Here is a 22493-nt window from a genome sequence, read left to right as displayed (position 1 = left end):
GCATAACCAGAAAGGTCGCCCCCCCCCAATTGCCTCATTCTCAGGCTGAACAGCTGAATTATTTTTGTCTTTTCTCATAAATCAGTCTTCTATGCCTGAGATGAGTCTCTACCACCTCAGATCAATCTCTTAACCAAGGGGTTCTCTAGTAAATCTGACATTTATCAAAAGAATAGAAGAACTTCAGTCCCTCAAACCTACTGTCATTCAACAACATCTGCCCCAAGCGTCAACTACACTTGTGTTCTACAGCATAGTTATCAATGCCCTAATATTTCAAAAATCTTCCCTTTAAATATTTTCAGAAACCAAGCCTCCACAACTCTCTGCGATAGAGAATTCAAGATAGTCATTGTCCTCTGGGAGTAGAAATTTCTTTGCATCTCCCTTTTAAATGAGCGTCCCCTTATTCTGTAACTTTATCCCCTAGTTTGAGATTCCTCCACTCATGGAAATCTCTTTTCCACATCGATTCTCTCAAGTTCCCTCAGAATCTTGCAATTTTCATCTTTCATTCTTCTAAACTCAAATGAATAAAGGGAGTTTGCCTGAAACGTCGATTTCGAAGCTACTTGGATGCTGCCTGAATTGCTATGCTATGCTCTTCCAGCACCACTAATCCAGAATCTGGTTTCCAGCATCTGCAGTCATTGTTTTTACCTCCCTGAATAAAAACCTGTCTAGTGTTCTTGTTAAATGAAACTCTTCAGCTCAGGGATCAGGTTGTGAATCTCTTCTGAACAGCCACAAAAATTTGGTGACCAAAACTACATACAGTATTCCAGGTGTGGCCTCCACAGCCTGTACAGTTGTAACAAGACTCTGTTTTTAAACTCCAACTCCCTAACAATAAAGACCAAAGTTCCATTTGCTTTCTTAATTACTCTGATGTACCCGCGTGCTAGATTTTTGTGTTTCATGTACTAGAACTCCCAGATCCCCCTGTGCTGCACGTTTTGCAATCTCTCTCCAGTTAAATACTGACTTTTAATTCTTCCCACCAAAGCGCATGACCTCACACTTTCAAAGATGATGTCCAAGACTATAACTCAAAACAATCTTGTGGACAAAATCAAGTTAACATACAAGTTTGTATGATTGCACATTGCACAAAAATCAATATCAAATTGGAATTTGCCTAACTAGTTATACTCATTAAAATGCATCTTAGAATAATTTACTAATTCAATTATTCCCAGATCAATAGATTTGCTGAATTTAAATTTCTGGAAAAAATTACATTTCAACCATGAATGCTAAAAGTTGCCCTCCAGGCAGTTGAAAGCTTAGCCACAAAAGGATCAGATCAACTTTTATTTTAATTAGCTCTTTAATGTGGTCATTCTTTCTCAAAACTAGAATTTACTTTTTATCTGCCATGCAACTAATCATTTGAAATTGACAATGCATATGCATTATATTGCAGTAAAATTTTTATTAGTAGTAGTTTAAGAATAACTCTTCAAAATAAGTACATAAACTTCAATTTCATGGATAATCATAACCTAGCCAGTTGCTATCTTTCATTATGTACTTTATTTTCCTTGGAAAGTGCTATGACAGTATTTATTGAGACAATTAAATATTCAGTATCTGTTGAGCCAACGCAACATGAATCGCTACTTTTATTTTAGAATGATCAAATTGTATTTCAGACAGGAAAGATCAGGAATCCATACCTTACAGCAGCTAACCGCACCTTGATACTAGACTCAGCTAAGCCAGTCACAATTCGATCCATCATATTTTCAGTCTCAATAATCTGTAACAAAAAGATAACAGGAGCATAAGCAATCATCATGGTTTGTGACTTCACAAATTCACTGAGACATAATCAAATTAAGTCTTTGTAATTTACAAATAAATTACTTTAGCCAGGGCTTAGTAAAAAGTATACAAAATATTCAAACAGTTTTCACAATCATTGCAATTTCCCAACACACTCATTACAAAATTTATTGTATCCAGATGCTGTAATGAAAACATATCAGCTTGAAACAACAGAAGACAAGCAATCATTATCAACCTATTAGTCATAAATTGGGATCAAGTTGGTCTCCATATTCTATTGCCCAATATCATCACTCTCTGTTTTATCATCTACAAAAGAAACCTCAACAGAGTAATAATGTTTGCAAGCAAATAAAAAGCCATCCATGCGGCAATTGTTCCTGAAATGAACTGGTCTTGTAGGAAGCTCCCATGCAGTAACAATCGTTCATCTCTTGGTAACTCAGCCAATCTAAGAAATAGAGATCATCAAAAGTATCATCTTGGTTGGCATTGTTGGTCTTTCAAAACAGTAAAAGGTTAAGTTTTCATAATCTTTTAAAAGTGATAGTAAAAGTTGACCACTAAGAGACAAATTATAGATAAGTATTTCTCAGATTTGGTTACTTTGATTTCTCTGCATCAACGTCTTTATTCTAGAGATGGAACAAAACATAAAAATAATTTGTTGGACTGATTTCTTTCATAACATTCCTTCCTTCATTCATGGAATAAACATGGATCAAGTAAAGCAGAAATCTATCTTGGTCAATTTGTAGAGATACAAAGGCTTGTAAAATCTTTTTTCCAGTCTTTGATTAAACCTCTCAAATTAGATTTTCATCCTGGCCACAGCACTGAAATGACTCCCAAAATCTAACCTTACGTCCTGTGACTAATTGTTGTGCATATGACTCTATGACTCTATTGTCTCTTTCCATCCTCCTTGACCTGTCTGCAGCCTTTGATACAGTTACCACACTACTCTGATCGAAAGTTATCTTTTCCATTATCCAGCTGCTTTCACCAAATTATATCGTCTCCTGAAATGGCACTGTTACCTCCGGAATACACCATGATCTATCTTCAGTCCTCTCCTAATTCACATCCCAGCCATCCCTTACCAATATTTCCACTACCATTTCTCAAACTATCTGTTGTCTTGGATTTGTCATTCTGTTTGTCTAATATTCAATATTGGATGAGCAGAAATTACCTTCAAATAAATATTCAAAAACAGAGACCCTTACCACATGCATTGGAAGGAACATAGGAACAGGAGTAGATAAGTCAGTTCATCAAGTCTGCTCTACCATTCAATTAGACCATGGCTGATCATCCAGCTCAATATCACTTTCCCTCACCATCTCCACAATCCTCAATATGATTGATTTGGAGGAATCTATCAATTTCTGTCTTGAACCAGTCCAAGGATTGAACTTCCACAATAGGAACAGGAGCCGTATTTTAAAGTGCTCATTTCCATCTTCATGTTATTCGATTCTGCCTCAGCTCAAACTGTGGAAATCTTCATCTAAATGTATATGTATTCCAGACTCAATTATTCACCATGTTTCCCCATCTAGCCAATCACCTTGATAAACTGGAGCTATGGGCTGTATCCTAAGCTACCACAAATTCTGTTCATACATCATTTATGTTCATTATCCTAGTCCAATAATGCTTAAATCTCAACCTAATGTTCAATTCACTCAATGACTTTGTCCTTCCCTATGCCTGCAATTCTCTCACATCTCTCTCTTCTTTCGATTCTGGTTTCTTTTCCTGAACTCTCACTTTCAGCCAAGGATCTAGATTCCCTCAAATTTTTCATCCATTCCAAAACCGCACCTTTCATAAGGTGTCTCCATAAGCTCAACAGCAATTTTCTTTTTTGAGAAACATCTTGTAATATTTTATGACATTAAAACGTGTTTATTAAAATTCTGGTAGCAGTTGTGAAGGCAACACTCAGTCACAAGTTCCAGGTGATCACTGAATTCAATCCCTTAAAATCAATTTACAATTGCCCTGTCCTTGTGCAATACTTCTCAAAATGCAGTGGTCTTCAAGAAAAATCATGTACTTAGATGTTCAACTGGGCAACACGCAGCCATCCAATCAAGGATATCATTTCCAAGGCAGACCTTCTGTGAAACAGATATTTGCATCAAGCCTCAGCATCACAACACTCCCACATACTCTCAGAAATAACTGGCTCACCAGCTTTCAAAAACAGTCTCCTTAAAATGTCTTTCACTAAGCATCTCCCCTCCACAAAGACTCCAAATCAAGAAGCAAAATGTTGTTTTTAAGTTGATGGAGCAGTACTTACTGCCCCTTGAGAACATTAAGAGACAGACAATAATGCAGTGCAGGACTAGAGTTCAATGTAGACTAAGTAGAGAAAGAAGCCCCTTCCGGAAGGGCACAAGTGTTCCACTGGCTTTTATAACAAACTGGCAGTTTTGTCAATTTTTTTTTCCTGGTGCTGGTTCAGCAACCAATTAAATTTAGTTTTACTTTTTACCATCATGGCATTTAGCCTCAGGATTTTAATAGCATTGCTAGCCCTGTAACATAACCACTCAGTCCCTGTACTCTTTAAGGAAACGCAAAGACAACACATCCTCTTTCACGTTAATCGCTTTTGTTAAATTATCACTCCACATGCAAGCAATTTTGAAGTTAAAATGAAGTATACTAAGATGCATTTCGATATAGTTATTTCAAAACTAACTTTAGGTCACACAATGTGTATTAAATATAAATCCTGAAGCTACTGAAAATTTTCCAGGTTGGTCCTGGATTGAATGGACTTAACTTTAAAACTGATCATCACAGAGTACATTTTATCAAAACCTTGTTCATAAATTGGGTTATACAAAAGAGATAAAATAACAACAGCACAATCATTGATTAGACATTACTGCATCTCTATTATTCAACTGATACAATCGTTTTTAATCCCAGAGGGAGAAAAACAGCATTTTAGCAAAGCTATATAGCATCTGTTTTCAAAAAGGTTCTTTTCAAAAATGTTCTTGATTAGATTAGATTTCTTTATGACTTTATTTTAGCAATGTATTTAATAAGCATTTAAAGTTAAGTTGATTTAATGTAATAACTTAAGTGACCATGAAACTCTTGCAAAGTGTAACTTTTAAATAGCCATTATAAGGTAACCAGTCTCAACTCAACTAACATCATCTATTGAAAATTGATGCCTATAACAAAAACCTCAACATTAGGGTGTAGAATCAGTTTTGAAAACTTGTACCCCCAAAACATTTGTTCCTGGAAATTTACATCTTTATTAACGGTGAAATTCAAATTTATGTTAGAAAATGAAATAAATCCCATTTCAATTTGCAACTTTAATTCTTTACAAATCTTCTGTTCTAAAGGCCTTCTTGACTGAAGATGGTTTGTAAAAAAAAAATGCCAAATTCATATTTAGTTAATTATTTTGTGGTATAGTGGAATCATAGAAAACTATCACACCAACGTATCAAGCTGCAGTTGTGACAAGATTCCCTCCCAGTCTTCATTGTCACACGTAGCTCCCAACTGTAGTTGCAATAACAGTTACTATTTCGACAACCGGTTTAGATTAAACCCCAAGCTCAAAACATTTGAGGCTTAAGGCTGATGGTGATAATAGTATGATAATATTGTTGAAAGACTGATAGATCACAGAAACACTGTACTGTCTTCCCTATTTCCAGCCAAGGAAGGTGGCAATAAAATCTCGGCTTCAAGTCAACCCCAACAAAATGACTTGCTCTGCTTCTTGGAGGAGGAGTAATCGGGTGGGGGCAGAGAGAGACAGGTGGATGGAGACAGTAGTAAACCACATCTAAATATTTCATGTTCAGTGGCAAAAGGATCCAGCATGCAACTTTAGGAGGGTGTATTTGATTTCACACGCACAGATTATATTTCTTTAAGAGAAAGTACATCTTGAGCGCATATTATTTTAAAACCTCTCTGAAAGCTTTTTGCAGTGGGACAGGATTGACAATCCCCACTGCTTATACTAGAATGCTTGTGTAAATGAAATTTGTTCATTAAGCACAGACAGACAGAGGTATAAGTCGGACTCATTGAAAATTAAAATTTTGTCTTCCTTAGACTACACTTTTACTATACAACCTTTGAGCAACTACTGTAGAGCATCAGCAGCCACAGCCATTCCTCCAAGAAATTTCACTCTGATTTGTTTCCAATCAGGATGCATGCCATCTCAGTTTGTTCGATAATTTTAGCATTGATGCAAAGTGAAATGATACTATAGTTGTAGAAATCCATATTTAATAAAAGTAAAATTGGAATAGTTATTTCTATCCAGATAAGCATCATTTGTATACACACTACATGTTGGTTAAATCCTTCTCCTCCAAATAAAACATGCTTTTATATTGCATTTAATCACATCTCAGAATGCATCACTGTGTATTGCAATTATTTCTATGTTGGCAAACGTAAAAGCCATACTACCAGCAACAAAAACAAACAACAGAAATAAGTTGTTTCATGACATTAGCTAAGAAAACATGCTCTGAAAATTGATACAACTCTGTTCTTTTTGAATAATGAAAAGTCAGCTTTAATATCCACAGAAACAGGCATCTTAGCTTAACATCTCACCCAAAAAATGTTACCATCAAGCACTCTACATTCAGGTGTCATCTTAGTGTTTGAACTCAAACCTAAAGGACAGAAATGGAACTTTCAACCTTCTCATTCACTGATGGAACTGCTGCTTAATGAGCAAATCAGCCAGAGTTGTAACCATCAAACTAACAAGGCTTTACTACCATATTTCTACTAATCAATAAGCAATTAAATATGGTAATGTTACATTACAATGGTCCACTCTGAACTTGCTGTTCTATTTTATTCATTAGAAAAGTTGTTGAATGAACATAACAGAATAGCTAGCACATAGTGGACCACTGTAATGTTACCATGTCTAATTACTGTGCCCGAAAATGTATGCACATACAGTCATCAGTTATTCAATGACTTTTCATATAGTTTTAATTAGCATTGAGATTTGATCACCATCATCAACACATCTCTGAAATGATCAATTATTTTAAAAAAAGTAATCAGATATTTCAAGTATAATTTTAAACAATGTCTATTGATGACATTCAGGGCTTTGAGCCAATTGCGGTTATTAAAAAAGTTCAAGGAGGTAAATGATCAATGCAACTACTAACTGGTACATCAGGCATTCTCCTTTACACTGCCAGCCTAACTCCCAACTAATTTTGATCAGGACCTGTTAATAAAACTACTGATATTTAAAGAAAACCAGATATGTTGGTTGATGAAAATGCTTTGTAATAATTTAATCATGCACCAAACCCTTCAATTATTTTTAATATTAGGAAGCATTAGAAGGATGTAGACAGAGGTGACTGAAAAAAAAGACAAAAATGTATCAATTTTGGTGGTTACAAAGAATAAAGGAGATTATGAATAGGTAGTGCAATACCAATAGCAGTCACAGATTTCCTAGTACACAATACATGCTTCTTCAAGAGAAAAGATACATCTTCAACATACATTTTATTAATGTAACTTATGACATTTATGGCTCATGAAAGTTTTAACAACTTTATTGAAAATAATCTTAAATTGGGAATCATTATAATCAAAATTTAAATTCCTTGCTGATATGGAGCTCAATAACCAGTTTATTAAAGTTTGATATCATACATTATGTTTTTTAAGATTGCATTTTCAAATCTAAATGTTTCATAACATGTCTTCATTGTTATGTTATTAACTAAAGCAGGAATAAGCTTAAAGCCTCATTAAAAGGCAAACCAGATAGACAATATGGTAAAAGGAACTTTCCTATAACGTGTAATATGGCAGCCTCCAATAGGAATGCAATGCCATCTTAGAGTCAGCTGCTGATTCACTGTAAAATGAGGAACTTAAATGCATTAAGGAAATTGAAAATTGTTACCTAATCTTCAGATTGCTTGGAAAATAATTTAAACCCCAGTTTTAGATCGTCCTTCAAATCACTTAAAATCCCCAAAAATATTTAATGCAACAAAAACATGAAATCTGTAGCTTTAATAAATCATTTGCTCATACCTTTATCAAAAAAGTCAGTCAGTCATTAGGAACCAAAATAAATAATTAAATCTACTGCCTTCATATGTAAAAATCGAACATATATCTATCCTTTCATAGTCGATAGAAGCAAATCTATTAGAACATACCCAATCTACAACGTTCTGAAGGTACTTGTACCTTAAATTTAGTGTAACTTTACAGCAGTTAGTCAATCCCATGAGAGTAAAACAGTTTGCAGAGATTTGCAGTTTAAACCGCTAAATTGCTAACAGAATGAGCAGCATTTTAAATACTGGAAATTGTTTTACATCTACAGTTTTAACAAATTACCAATTAAACAGCAGTTAAAATCAGAATGCCATCAAAATTACTTCTATCCAGGGCATCAATTTTGCTAAGCACATTTGTATTGTTCTGTTGCTTGGAACTGAATCACAGCATAGATTCCCTACAGTACACAAAGCTATTCAGCCCATCAAGTCTGCAGCAAAAAGTCTCCCACCCTGTTCCCGTAACCATGTATTTACCACGGCTAATCCACCTACCCTGCACATCCTTGGACACCATGAGACAATTCTGCATGGCCATTTCACTCAACCTCCACACCTTTGGACTTGTGGGAGGAAACCAGAGCACCTGGAGTAAACCCATGCAGACACAGGGAGAATGTGCAAACTCCACACAGACAGAGTGTCATCTAAGGCAGGAATCCAACCAAATTGGAGGGCTTTCGAAGTCTTCTGAACTCTTCACTGGTTTTTGAAATGAACTATTGATGGTGAGTATTCTAATTTTGTGGGGGACCTTTCTGTACTGAAAGCTGAAAGATGAGGAATGTCGGAGCTAAAGAATGAAACACTTCCTTCAGGGAGTATTTTGCACAACATATCCTGCCATGTGCAGCATAGACAGGTACAGTGACAGCTTCAATTATGCTGTTCCAATAATGAACCTTAAACACAACCTCATAAAAAGGCTTTATTATATTTTAGATGTATATTTTTCTCTAGGTACTAAGTTGAATTTCCTACTTACTGTTCCAAAAAGGAAAATCATTTAAAATAAATTGTTGAATTGAAATTGCTTTTTGCAAAAGCATCAAAAAAGGAGAATCACACTGGCAAACAATGTTTATCCTGAATAGCTATGGTAAGAAATGGGATGGGTGGAATACCAATGTCTTTAAGAAATCATAATATTACCAAGAGGAAAGTTCACACAAATAAGCAAAATAATGAATAAAACAGTCACAAAGATTTTCAGTTGCTACTATAATGCACATAATAAGCCACATGGCAGTACAATTCTAAGCTATTCATAGGCATATTCATATACAGCTGTCCCCAGCAACGCAAAAGAAATCTAAAAGCCTAAATATTGGACAGCATGCAAAAGGTTATTTTTAAATTCACAGTACAGCACAAATTGGGTAACTATCTATTTTGAATAAAAGTAATTACTATGATAATACAAGAGGACACCGAACCAATTGGAAATTAATTAAAAACATTTAAACCTTATTTCAAAACCAGAAAACTGCTTTGGAGTGGACAGGAAAGGCAGAGTGCAAACAAAAATGTCAGACAAGTTACTACACTTGATTTAATTCAGACACTATGTGATGTCAGTTATTGGCCTAGGATCTCTTGAAAATATTATGAAGTATTTGAACACAGAGTGGAAAGAGTTTAAACGACTCGTGCTGTAGGAGATGACTTCATGCAGAAAGTATCTCAACTATGCCCTGGAAAACAATTTCTATTCATTTTCCAACTGTGAAAATAAATCAAAAACATATTTATAAATGTTGTCAACAATGTTGACTAAGCCCAAGGTAAAGGATCCTATAACTCATCAATTAAAATTAAGAAGATGTGGAAACAAATTATTTGGCGCAGTGAGATGCTATGTCCAGTTTTACACAAGCCTTGGTTCAGTGGCTCAAAATTCTGGGCACGGAATATCACAATTTGTTCTTTTAATATTCTTAAATTATAGACCCAACCTGTCATGGGTTGAATTTTTATCAAATAATGCAATTGATAGTTATGCATGAATTACCATATTGATGATTCATGCAAAAACATATTCAAAAATCAAAGGATATACTTCATGTTAGAGCTATATAACTGCACAGGCCATGGGTAGAGGACAGCAGAGGCCCTGGAGCATAAAGGCACAAATGTGAACATGGAATGTAGTAGAGTGCATCTTTTCAGGTATTTGAAAATGCAAAATTTCCAGTAGTGGGCACCGTCTTGTTTCCAAGGTTCTACCTGTGTTGTATATTTACACCACTAAATTAATGCTATTTATTCTGAATAGCAAATATTTTGCATAACTTAAATGACTGAGTTTCATAACTTGCAGATTTAATAAGTCCAATTGCTCATTATGTTGAGCCTTATGAATAACCTTTGAAATTAATATTCTTTCAGATAGTGCCCAATGTTTGGACAGCAAGGCAGACAGCCACAATCACCAATAATTAGTAACAGTAGAGCTTTCTAATGAGACAGCAAACAGCACAAAGCAAGCATGTGAATGCTGAAAAAGGTTATATTTTAAATTTTAATGAAAATTTTTCATTGAGGGAGGTGGATTTGAGAAATAGACTAATATGAGACTATAACTCAGTCTCCCAGTCAATAGATTAAGCAGTGGAACACCTGCTTACTGTCTACAAATGAATAATGAATGCTTCAAGATAAGGCAGTTAAGGGTAATGAGTGAATTTTGAATCGATTTGGTTCCCAGCTATGCTGATACAAGGTCAGATCCAAATAAGTGCTTATATATAAATGTAATGCAATCGTTGGTCTTCTGTTACATTAATATAACATACATAGGACTGTTTTATTCCACGTCCAAACATAATAAAGGACATGTTAGCATGAACAACAGCGGTCAGAATGCAGTTGTTAATGAACAATACATGCATAAAGAACAAGAAAAAACTAGCATCCTCTAATAAGGGAATGAGGTACTATGCACCTTTATTTGCAAATCCCTAATTTATAGCTTATAAAACTGCCTTAAGCTCTAGGACAGGACAGCGTATGAACACTATTTGAGTGTATTTGCATTGAAAGTACTTGCACATAATATAGCCAAATTCACATTACTTTTCCCTTGGGATAGTAACCCAAAGTCAAGTTTATAAATTAGGCCACACAAATTATAATCCAAAAAAGGTTTATCCAAAAAATATTCCTCAATCATTGGTCAAGTCTCACTGCACATTAGAAAGGATGTCAAATGGCTTGAAGTTGGAACAGAGATTCACCAGAATGATAGTGGGTCTTCAGTTATGGTAAGAAAACAAGAGAAGTGGGATTGAGTTTCTCAAAACAGGTGTGTTTAAAGGGAGATTTTATTGGTGGGGGGGGGGGGGGTTCAAAATTATGGTGTCTAGAGTAGATAGGGAGAAACAATGTTACATTTAAAGAAAAGTTCAAGCAAAAGAAAACAATCGGATATAAAAATACCAAAGTGAAGGAGGAATTTCAATCATTTGAAGAGAGATCTAGACTGGGTGGATTAGAACAAAGGACTGAGGACTAAAACAATAAATTACAATGGGGGCACTCAAAGAGAAGATAGTGGAGAAAGGCAGCAATTCAAAGTTAGGATGACTATAGATATTGAGCTAAAAACAAAAAAAAAAGAGTAATCATAAGTTTCACCTAATAAATTCAGTAGGGAACCAAGCAGATCATAAAACGTACAACAAAGGGATGAAAAAAATAGGGGATAAAGTCTGGCTCGAGGATCAGTTAGCAAGTAACATAAAAGAACGTGGAAATATATTTTATAAATATACAGAAATGAACAGGATGGTCAAAAGCAAGGGAGATTGATTATGAACAAAAATATCTTGCAGAGGCAGTGGGCATAGCTGAAGGACTAAGAAATCTTTTACCTTTGTTTTATTAAAGAAATGCTGTTAATGTCACAGCAAGAGAAATTATATAAATAATAGATATGGATACAAATATTAACAGTATTCAAACTACAAAAGTCACCTGCTTCCAAAGAGCTACATCCTACATTTGTTGAAAGAAGCAAGTGCAGTGGTTATGGCCACAACGGGAGAGGTATCACGAGGAATCACGAGGACTGGAAACCTTAACATATTACACACTTGCTGAAACAAGGGACAGAAAAAGAGGGAGAAATCCAACCATTACCAATCAATTGGTCATCTATTGGCAATGACAAAACAGAGATCTTAATCCAGACCAGAACTGGATGGTATTTAGAAAAGTATGGATTAAACAACGACAGTCAGAGTGGACCTATGGCTACTTGCTTAACCAATTGCTTTCTTTGATGAGAGAAATGTTGTTGATGTGTAATTAAACTACCAAAAGACATTAGATAAAGTACCACATAGTAGACGTCATAGCAAACGTTTGTAGGATTAAAGGCATAGTGTGGATACAAAATTGGCTGAAAGACAGAAATCAAGAGTAATGGTGAACGCTTATTTTCTCAAGCCAGGACAAATGCATGGGCAGTAGTGTCTTCCAAGTGTTGGTATTGGGATCTTCGCTCTTTTTAATATTCATTAATGACCTGGATTCAGCATCCTTTCAAAGCACTGTTTCAAAAGTTTGCCGATGACAAAAAATTCAAATGTACATTGAAGAGTATAGTAACAAACATCAAAAGGGCAAAGACTGATGAAAAGGGCAAACATAACTCACCTCAATTTCAAGTCCCATCATTTACAAGACACCAACTCAGGAACATGAGTGGAATTTTCACCACTGGCCTGGATGAGTGCAGCTCCCACAATATTAAGAAGCTTGACCCCATCAAGGGCAAAGGAACCCACTTGATCAGCATCCTAGCTACCTTAAACATTTAGTCTGTCGTCACTAGGATACAGCGGCATGAGCATGCTCCATATACAAGATGTACTGTAGCGACTCGTCAAGGGTCCTCCAACAGTATCTTCCAAACTTGCAACCTCTACCATCTAGAAGGATAAGGGCAGCAGATGCATAGGAACACCGCCATGTGCATCCATTCCGAAAAGGAGCCATATTGGACTCGAAACATTAACTGTTTTTCTGTTTCCACAGCCGCTGCCAACCTGTTGCGTTCCTTCATTTCTTTAATTTTTATGCCACCCGCAAGTTTCTCTCTAAGCCACAAATCACCCAGATTTGGAACTAGATCATTGTTTCTTTACAGATACAGGGTCAAAAGCTTTGAACTTTCTCCCTCACAGCACTGTGGGTATAACTAGTGTTCAAGGACTACAGTAATTTAAGGTATCTCACCACTACCTTCTCAAGAGATAGAAATTAATTAGGAATGGTCAACAAATGCTGGCCTTTCTAGCGATACTCATATTGCATGAATGAATATTATAAAAACGTGAAGCAATTAATTTTTGTAAGATTAATGAGATGATGCAAATTATACCATTAGTTTATATTGTTTATATTTTTATTGGCTGCAGGAAGAGAGAAAGACCTAGAGAATCAGAAACAGCAAAAGTACAATGAGTCAAATAGACTTCTCCTATGTTCACTTTTACAACTTTGATTAAATTGACCTGTACATTTTTGCACAAATTTCACAGAAGGTTGATAGCAGTATAACATGTACTTAAACAGTCCAACAAAAAATTGATTTCACAACAATCATGCAAAAGCCACTGAAGTGAAATCATTGTTTTAATTTTGTTGCTTTAAAAAAAAAGGGATTTTTTTTGGGCGTTTCATCCCAACTATCATTTTCAGTTAATTTTAGCATCCTCAACATTCAGTCCAGTGATGCTAGAAAGGCACTTTAAGCATGTATTACACCCTGACAACCACATAATCAAAGTAGAATGAGGCATTTCAGGTGCCGTGACCAATAACCATATATTACTATATAACAATCACTAACAGGGGAAAAAAATATATACTGCAGACTCATAGAATGCCACATTCGGAGACTGCACACCTACAGTATCAGATCTGTTCACATTTAGGATCAGATTCTGATTTACCTGCATTTTGTCCTTTCTAGTTTTCATTCCTGTAGCCAACTCACTTTTGTTAGAAATTATTGATGAAAAGAATTTCAATTTCCAAACAAAGGTCAAAATGTCATTTTTCATATTGTAAACCTGAAACTTACAACAAAGCTATGAGATGATTTCAATAATTAGTATAAGATCAGATCCCACACCAAGTTAGAGGTGACAATTATTTGAGGAGGAAATTGTGAATAAATTATTTTCAAAGTCCATGGCATTGCTTTGACAATCTTGCTCATGAAAAGCATAGAAAGTATATGAAATGGATATTGCCACATTGTCACAAGAAGAGGACACTAAAACTTTGAGACTTCAGTCATATTGTCAGACCAATATCGAAGTGTACACATTTTCCAGTATTGGTGGCTCTCTATTTAGATGGATACACTGCATGCACAACACAGTCCTCTTTTATTTAATATAAACTAAAGGCAAAATGCCATTTTGGTGGCATATCTTATCGCTGTGTGCTGATCAGAATTTCAACTATATTTTAGATGCAGTAATTCAAGTTACCTGAAAACAGTGTTTTGCTTAACTGTAGATTCAGAAAACAAGCTACCAGCAATGTCATTGCACAAAGCTTTATTTACAATTAAACTTGCACATCAGCAACACAAATGAACACATCAGCAGGCCACAAATTAAAAAAGTGATACAGAAACAGAAGTTGAGTACTTCCGGTTTGCAGCAAGTAGGTAGGCAAGCATTTATATAACTGGAATTACAGTACTACTGTATTATGTGAGTCAGTACTATACACTACACTTCACAGTGCTTATTTTGTTACTATTGTTACGAACTCATGCAAAGAATGTAACTTAAGGATCCAGTGCAGGTTCAACACAGGGAACACCAGTACTTCTCAATCCAACATGAACACGTCACAACTCATTTCTCTAGACAAATGAGTCTCAATCCCATTCATTCTTCAGATCTGATTATGCTCTTTCGTAAAGTCACTGTTAATTCTCTTCACCTTGTTCTCAGGTTGACGTCACTCCCTGCCTGTTGGTTGCCAGGACCGGGGGACGCCCCTCTCCCAGACTCACCTTCTTCCGGATGTCTTCATCATTCGCTCCAAGAGAGGCATACAGCTTGAACGCAGCTTGGCGAAGTTCATGAGCATGCTTGAGGTCATGGTCGAGCTGAAGAATATTAGGAAAGAAACAAAAATGAAGTATTCCTGCAACTTTGTAAATATTACAATCAATTCATTAATAATTAATAAAAATAGCATTTAAATTGATTTAATATCAATTATTATTCATGCAAATTGTAAACACCAGATAATTCTTCAACTGTTATCCATTTGAATTATGTGAAGAGGACATTATTGCAAGAAGAAACAACTGCCAATTTAAATTCTGAAATTGTATGGCTACAATAAACAAAGCATGACAGGTAAAATTAGATCTTTTTTGTTGACATTGTACAGAACAAACAATTCACTAATTGTAACAAATAAATGCCAGCTTTGTCATGTAGCAATACAGTCTCTGCTTTATCACTACAAGTTACAATAATTCAAACAGCTGTTTTTACTGAAGGTTTATCAGAAATAGTGAACTAAGGCTTGATTCAAGTGAATGGCCCCATCTTCTGGAGATAGTAGGGAAAATACCTCCATCCTATCTCTCAGTGATGTGGCGCTGCCTTGAAGACAGCAGTGGAACAAAACATTCACAGGTTGCTGCCCTCTGGCTGACCAGTGTCAGTTTAAGCAATGCAATAAGAACTGAAATGTGAAATGTTAGGAGACAGAAAAATTACTAGTGTATAATTATTTAAATTAAAACCTTGAATAGAGATGCTTTTTATAATGAAATATAAATATTTTCAAATACTGAAAACTAGTCATCTACATGTTTATAATAAACTTTATACACTTTATAATTAGCATTATAATTCCTTAAAATAAAGCACTTACAGAATTACAAATTAGAAAACTTACCCTTTTAATATCTGTGATTGCACTGACTGAACTTGGATACTTGAAGTAATCAGCAAGCATTGCAATAAGATGATCTGTGATGCTGGCAATTCTCTGCAGCTCTACATCCGGTTCTATCAAGTATGCTAAGGTTTCAGCACCTTCCACCCTCTCCTCCAGAAGCCTCTCTTTACTGCACATTCTAACCAAGCATGGGAGTGTCTAGACAGAAGGAATTTGTTGTGATTAATCAAGGTACTTTCAAAACACAAAACAGGCTACATTTCTTATATATGGTTAGGAGATCCACATGAACATCAACTGAGAATTTTTCAAGATTGAAGAACTTTTAGTGTACTGCCATCTTATTATCACTCAACTGTGTTGTTTGATTCAACAAACCCACACTCTAAAAACTGGTCACCTTAAAACTCTATTCTGTTATCAGTTAGATCCACATAACATTGTGTAAAGTAACTAACTCTACAATGTATATTTGGGTGGGAAGTGGTACCACAACAAAGAATACCAAGTTAGTTTCAATGGACAATTTGATCTTATGATTCAGACTGGATGAGATCTTGCCGGAGCAAAACACCTCTCACTGTGCCCAATGAACTCTACTCCTTTCAGCATTCTTAATTCAGAAATTATTTGAAATTGCAACCTGCTTCAAGTATGGCGAGGCAAAGGAGTATCTGAGACTCGAGTTTTTCATCATTATTTTATGTGGGCATCGCTGACTAGACAGGTTTACCAACCATTCTAATTATCCTTGACAAGAGGGCAGTAATCTGCTTTCTTGAACATGTGGGGCATGTCCAATATGACTTATAGTCTATCTCAATAACCAAAGGGATTTAACAATTGCAAAAGAAAGAGGCGCATCAGAGGAATCAAAATCAGAATTGGAATCAGAAAGATAAGATCAGAAAAGATAAATTTGGAAAAAAGTCAAAGGATCAAACAAGAAAACAAAACTTCTGGATCACTGGGCATTTTTAAAACAAACACCAACTACATGCAGTAATGAGATTTAACATTTCAATGAATGTTCCCCTGCTGGACCAGCAGGGCTGATTCACATTGGATAAGCAATTATCACGTTCTTGTCAAAGGTGCTTCATGTTCCAGCAGGAGGTTAACAGCAGTGAATCCTGTGGGTGCTTAAAACACAAAAGGAGTGATGTCGGTTTTGTAAAGCAAACAGTAGAATGTCACAAAATAATCAGCATGTGCCCAGAACATGCCATTAGCTTTCCTGTAAATTTCAGCCTAGTGGCTGATAAGACTGAAAAGCAACTTTTTTTTCGCATGTCTTCCCAACCCATGGCACCATTAAAGATGACTGTTGTGAACCATTTGCACATGCATGGAGGGCCCAGATGGCATTAGACTCCAAGAATCTCAGTTGTCAACATTACCTTGCTCAAGCAAGTGCAATCAATAATGAGCTGAGCTGAAATTCTAAGTTAATGTCCACAATCAAACAAAACCTGTGTGAGGTATGAATGCCAAATAAAAATTATTTAACTCATGTCTGTCATCCACTCAGGAATCACAATCCATTGCCATTCTCACAGAATCGTAGAGAACTTTCTGCACGATATAGAGTCATAGAGATGTAAACAGACCCTTCGGTCCAACCCGTCCATGCCGACCAGATATCCCAACTCAATCTAGTCCCACCTGCCAGCACGCGGCCCAGATCCCTCCAAACCCTTCCTATTCATATACCCATCCAGATGCCTTTTAAATGTTGCAATTGTACCAGCCTCCACCACTTCCTCTGGCAGCTCATTCCATACACGTACCGCCCTCTGCATGAAAAAGTTGCCCCTTAGGTCTCTTTTATATCTTTCCCCTCTCACCCTAAACCTATGCCCTCTAGTTCTGGACAACCCGACCCCAGGGAAAAGACTTTGTCTATTTATCCTATCCATGCCCCTCATCATTTTGTAACCCTCTATAAGGTCACCCCTCAGCCTCCGACACTCCAGGGAAAACAGCCCCAGCCTGTTCAGTCTCTCCCTATAGCTCAGATCCATATCTTTCCGATAGGAAGGAGACCAGAATTGCACGCAATATTCCAACAAAGGCCTAACCAATGTCCTGTACAGCCGCAACATGACCTCCCAACTCCTGTACTCAATACTCTGACCAATAAAGGAAAGCATACCAAACGCCTTCTTCACTATCCTATCTACCTGCGACTCCACTTTCAAGGAGCTATGAACCTGCACTCCAAGGTCTCTTTGTTCAGCAACACTCCCTCAGACCTTACCATTAAGTGTAGAGGTCCTGCTAAGTTTTGCTTTCCCATAATGCAGCACCTCGCATTTACCTAATTAAACTCCAGCTGCCACTTCTCAGCCCATTGGCCCAGATCCTGTTGTAATCTGAGGTAATCCTCTTCGCTGTCCACTACACCTCCAATTTTGGCACCATCTGCAAACTTACTAACTGTACCTCTTCTGCTCGCATCCAAATCATTTAGGTATATGACAAAAAGTAGAGGGCCCAGCACCAATCCTTGTGGCACTCCACTGGTCACAGGCCTCCAGTCTGAAAACTAACCCTCCGTCTTCTACCTTTGACAACATCCATCCCACCAGAATAGCTATTTGTATAGATTCAGGCTTCAATCACGAAACAACCTGCATAGAATTCCAACCAAAAACCCCTCATGTATCTAATTCAGGGGAAAGAAGAGGCCTTTCAATTTCTTGCTTACCCTCAACCATATTAACAAATATGTAGGCTTAGAGACATTGTTGGCTGAGAAAGAATCAAATTTCATTTAGTCATCCTTCCAGCATCTTCTTAGTGGCAAGCTATGATAGAACAGTTCCTAACTAATCCTAGCGGTCAGATTCTGAAATGCTTAGGTAGAGACAGATCATCCTTTTAAAAACGATGGAGCAAACACATAAAAGAAATATTAAAATATCTGAAGGGGATAGGTTACAGGAAAGAACACCAGCACTGATGCCAAGTGACTTCATGTAATGGAATATAATTTCTAACATTTCTCAAGAAGTAGCTTTAAAATGTTGCTGCTGCACCAAATTTAGGATGATATATCTCTTGAGAAATGCCCTAAACATAAAGTCTACTGCCATTTGAGCAGTCTCGCAACTTATCTGGTGCATGGCTGAGGATTCTAACACATGAAGTTCTAGAATCAAACAGCTGTGACTGAAGCTCCCAGTCTAGAGTATTCAGCTTTACACTGATATAAGGACCAAATCAGAGTCTGGGGACACATTTTCAAACATCATATTGTGGTTACTATATCACATAACCAAACTTCCAGTAAGGCCTTCAACAGCTGGCAGCCATGCTGTCTTCTAGGAAAAAGTGAGGACTGCAGATCAGAGCTAAAAATGTGTTGCTAGAAAAGCACAGATCAGGCAGCATCCAAGGAGCAGGAGAATCGGCGTTTCAGGCATGAGCCCTTCTTCAGGAATGAGGAAAGTGTGTCCAGCAGGCTAAAATAAAAAGGTAGGGCGGAGGGACTTGGGGGAAGGGGCGTTGGGAATGCGATAGGTGGAAGGAGGTCAAAGTGAGGGTAATGGGACAGAGTGGGGGTGAGGGCGGAGAGGTCCGGAAGAACATTGCAGGTGAGGAAGGCAGTGCTGAGTTCAAGGGTTGGGACTGAGACAAGGTTGGGGGGGGGGGGTAGAAAAAAAATGAGGAAACTGGAGAAATCTGGAGTACATTCCTTATGGTTGGAGGGTTCCCTAGGCGGAAGATGAGGCGCTCTTCCTCCAGCTGTCGTGTTGCTATGGTCTGGCGAGTCCAAGGACCTGCACGTCCTTGGTGGAGTGGGAGTTGAAGTGTTGAGCCACTGGGTGGTTGGGTTGGTTGGTCCGGGTGTCCTGAAACATTCCACAAGTAGGCGGCCTGTCTCCCCAATACAGAGGAGGCCACATCAGGTATTCCCAATTCCTTCATCTCCGCCGCATCTGCTCCCAGGAGGATCAGTTCCAATACCAAACAACCCAGATGGCCTCCTTCTTCAAAGACCGCAATTGCCCCCCAGACGTGATCGATGATGCTCTCCACCGCATCTTCCCACTCCTCCACCCTTGAGCCCCGCCCCTCTAATCGCCACCAGGACAGAACCCCACTGGTCCTCACCTACCACCCCACCAACCTCATATAAATCATATCATCCATTGTCATTTCCGCCACCTCCAAACGGAGCCCATCACCAGGGGTATATTTCCCTTCCCTCCCCTATCAGCGTTCCAAAAAGACTACTCCCTCAGTGACTCCCTCAAGTCCACACCACCCACCAACCCAACCTCCACTCCCGGCACCTTCCCCTGCAACTGCAAGAAATGCAAAACCTGCGCCCACACCTCCCCCCTTACTTCCCTCCAAGGCCCCAAGGGATCCTTCCATATCCGCCACAAATTCACCTGCACCTCCACACACATCATTTACTGCATCTGCTGCACCCGATGTGGCCTCCTCTATCCTGGGGAGACAGGCCGCCTACTTGCAGAACGTTTCAGAGAACACCTCTGGGAAACCCAGACCAACCAACCCAACCACCCAGTGGCTCAACACTTCAACTTCCCCTCCCACTCCACCAAGGACATGCAGGTCCTTGGACTCCATCGTCAGACCATAGCAACACAACAGCTGGAGGAAGAGCGCCTCATCTTCCGCCTAGGAACCCTCCAACCATAAGGAATGTACTCAGATTTCTCCAATTTCCTCATTTCCCCTCCCCCAACCTTGTCTCAGTCCCAACCCTTGAACTCAGCACCACCTTCCTAACCTGCAATCTTCTTCCTGACCTCTCCGCCGCCACCCCGACATATCACCCTCACCTTAACCTCCTTCCACCTATCGCATTTCCAACACCCCTCCCCCAAGTCCCTCCTCCCTACCTTTTATCTTAGCCTGCTTGGCACACTTTCCTCATTCCTGAAGGGCTCATGCCCGAAATGTCAATTCTCCTGCTCCTTGGATGCTGCCTGACCTGCTGAGCTTTTCCAGCAACACATTTTCAGCCATGCTGTCTTGTGCGGAGGAAGATAGAAGTAAATTTAACTGACGAAAATTACCGTTTCTAACATGTAACATTCTAAGGCTGGAAAAATACAAGTACAATAAAAAAGCCCAATGTCCACATTCCTCAGCTTTATAAAAATTGTCCTATTTCTGAAATATTCACCATGCTACAAGATGTCAAACTAACCAGTGTTTTTGCCTCAAATTCTTCCTATGAAATGGCTGAATACAGTTCTGAGGTAATTTCCTTAGCCATCTGACTTAAAATGCGTGAAATGACAATTCTGTCAGCAATGAGGAAGCAGAAGCAGGCAAAAACATGCACCCGGGAGTAAAAACCCATACATTATTGCTCAACAACTAACCCTCCAATCAATCTTCTCTTGGTGTACCATACAAGTCAGAGAATCTCCCACGATAGAACAGAGACATTTCATTTAAAGCCCGATACTGCCATCACCTTCCAGCCTTTTGGAGTGTGTGCACCCACATTATAATTGCAATATGTACATCAGAATACATAGTTTTTAAAATGCAGGCACCAGAAGTCAACAGGACTGTGTGAGGCATAGACCTCAAATGGGACTGTTGTGCAAGACATTAGACCCTAGGTTCATTAAGCCAACTGGGCATCCAGAAATGGTCAATTGAATTCCTAATTGATAAGTAAAAAGGGGCAATAGCAACTCCAAAAAGCCTGTAATTTCAATAAATATTCCCAAGTTGAAGTATCAATAGTCACACAGGTAAGGTGCCAGAAGACTGGAGGTTGGCTAACGTGGTACGATTATTTTAAAAATGTTAAAGACAAACCAGTCAACTATAGACCAGTGAGCCTGACATCCATGGTGGGTAGGTTGTTGGAGAGAATCCTGAGGGACAGGATTTACACGTATTTGGAAAGGCAAGGACTGATTAGGGATAGTCAACATGGCTTTGGGGGTGGGAAATCATGTCCTACAAACTTGACTGAGATTTTTGAAAAAGAAAGAAAGCATTGATGAGGGCAGAGCAGCGGACGTGATCTATATGGACTTTAGTAAGGCATTCAACAAGATTTCCCATGGGAGACTGATTAGCAAGGTTAGATCTCATGGAATACAGGGAGAACTAGCCATTTTGATACAGAACTGGCTCAAAAGGTAGAAGACAGAGGGTTGTGGTGGACGGTTGTTTTTCAAACTGGAGGCCTGTGACCAGTAGAGTGCCACAAGGATTGGTGCTGGGTCGACTAATTTTTGTCATTTTATATAAATAGTTTGATCGGAACATCGGAGGTATCGTTAGTAAGTTTGCAGAGGACACCAAAATTGGAGGTGTACTGGCCAGCAAAGAAGGCTACCTCAGATTACAAACGGGATCCTGATCATATGGGGTAATGAGTTGAAGAGTGGCAGATAGAGTTTCATTTAGATAAATGAGAGGTGCTGCATTTTGGAAAAGCAAATCTTAGCAGGACTTATACACTTCATGGTAAGGTCCTAGGGAGTGTTACTGAACAAAGACCTTGGAATGCAGGTTCATAGCTCCTTGAAAGTAGAGTGGCAGGTAGACAGGATAGTGAAGGCAGCGTTTGGTGTACATTCCCTTCTTGGTTAGTGCATTGAGTAAAGGATTTGG

At 38.0% G+C, this 22493-nt stretch overlaps 1 protein-coding gene across 6 annotated transcripts in view; it reads right to left on the bottom strand.

Moving 5' to 3' along the window:
* The window catches only part of armc8 (armadillo repeat containing 8), a 113051-nt gene that overhangs the window by 41195 nt on the left and 49363 nt on the right, over window positions 1–22493 (bottom strand). For all 6 annotated transcript variants that reach the window (XM_072578892.1, XM_072578893.1, XM_072578890.1 and 3 more), the window contains 3 exons: window positions 15867–16067; window positions 14965–15060; window positions 1680–1762 (listed from right to left, as the gene is read on the bottom strand). In XM_072578892.1, the coding sequence (XP_072434993.1) occupies window positions 1680–1762; window positions 14965–15060; window positions 15867–16067 (380 nt within the window). The remainder of the gene's footprint in view (window positions 1–1679; window positions 1763–14964; window positions 15061–15866; window positions 16068–22493) is intronic.

Source organism: Chiloscyllium punctatum, chromosome 10, assembly GCF_047496795.1.
Source record: "Chiloscyllium punctatum isolate Juve2018m chromosome 10, sChiPun1.3, whole genome shotgun sequence".
In the NCBI taxonomy this organism is placed as follows: Eukaryota; Metazoa; Chordata; class Chondrichthyes; order Orectolobiformes; family Hemiscylliidae; genus Chiloscyllium; species Chiloscyllium punctatum.
Note: the sequence above shows the minus strand (reverse complement) of the source record. Positions and strands in the feature narration are given on the sequence as shown.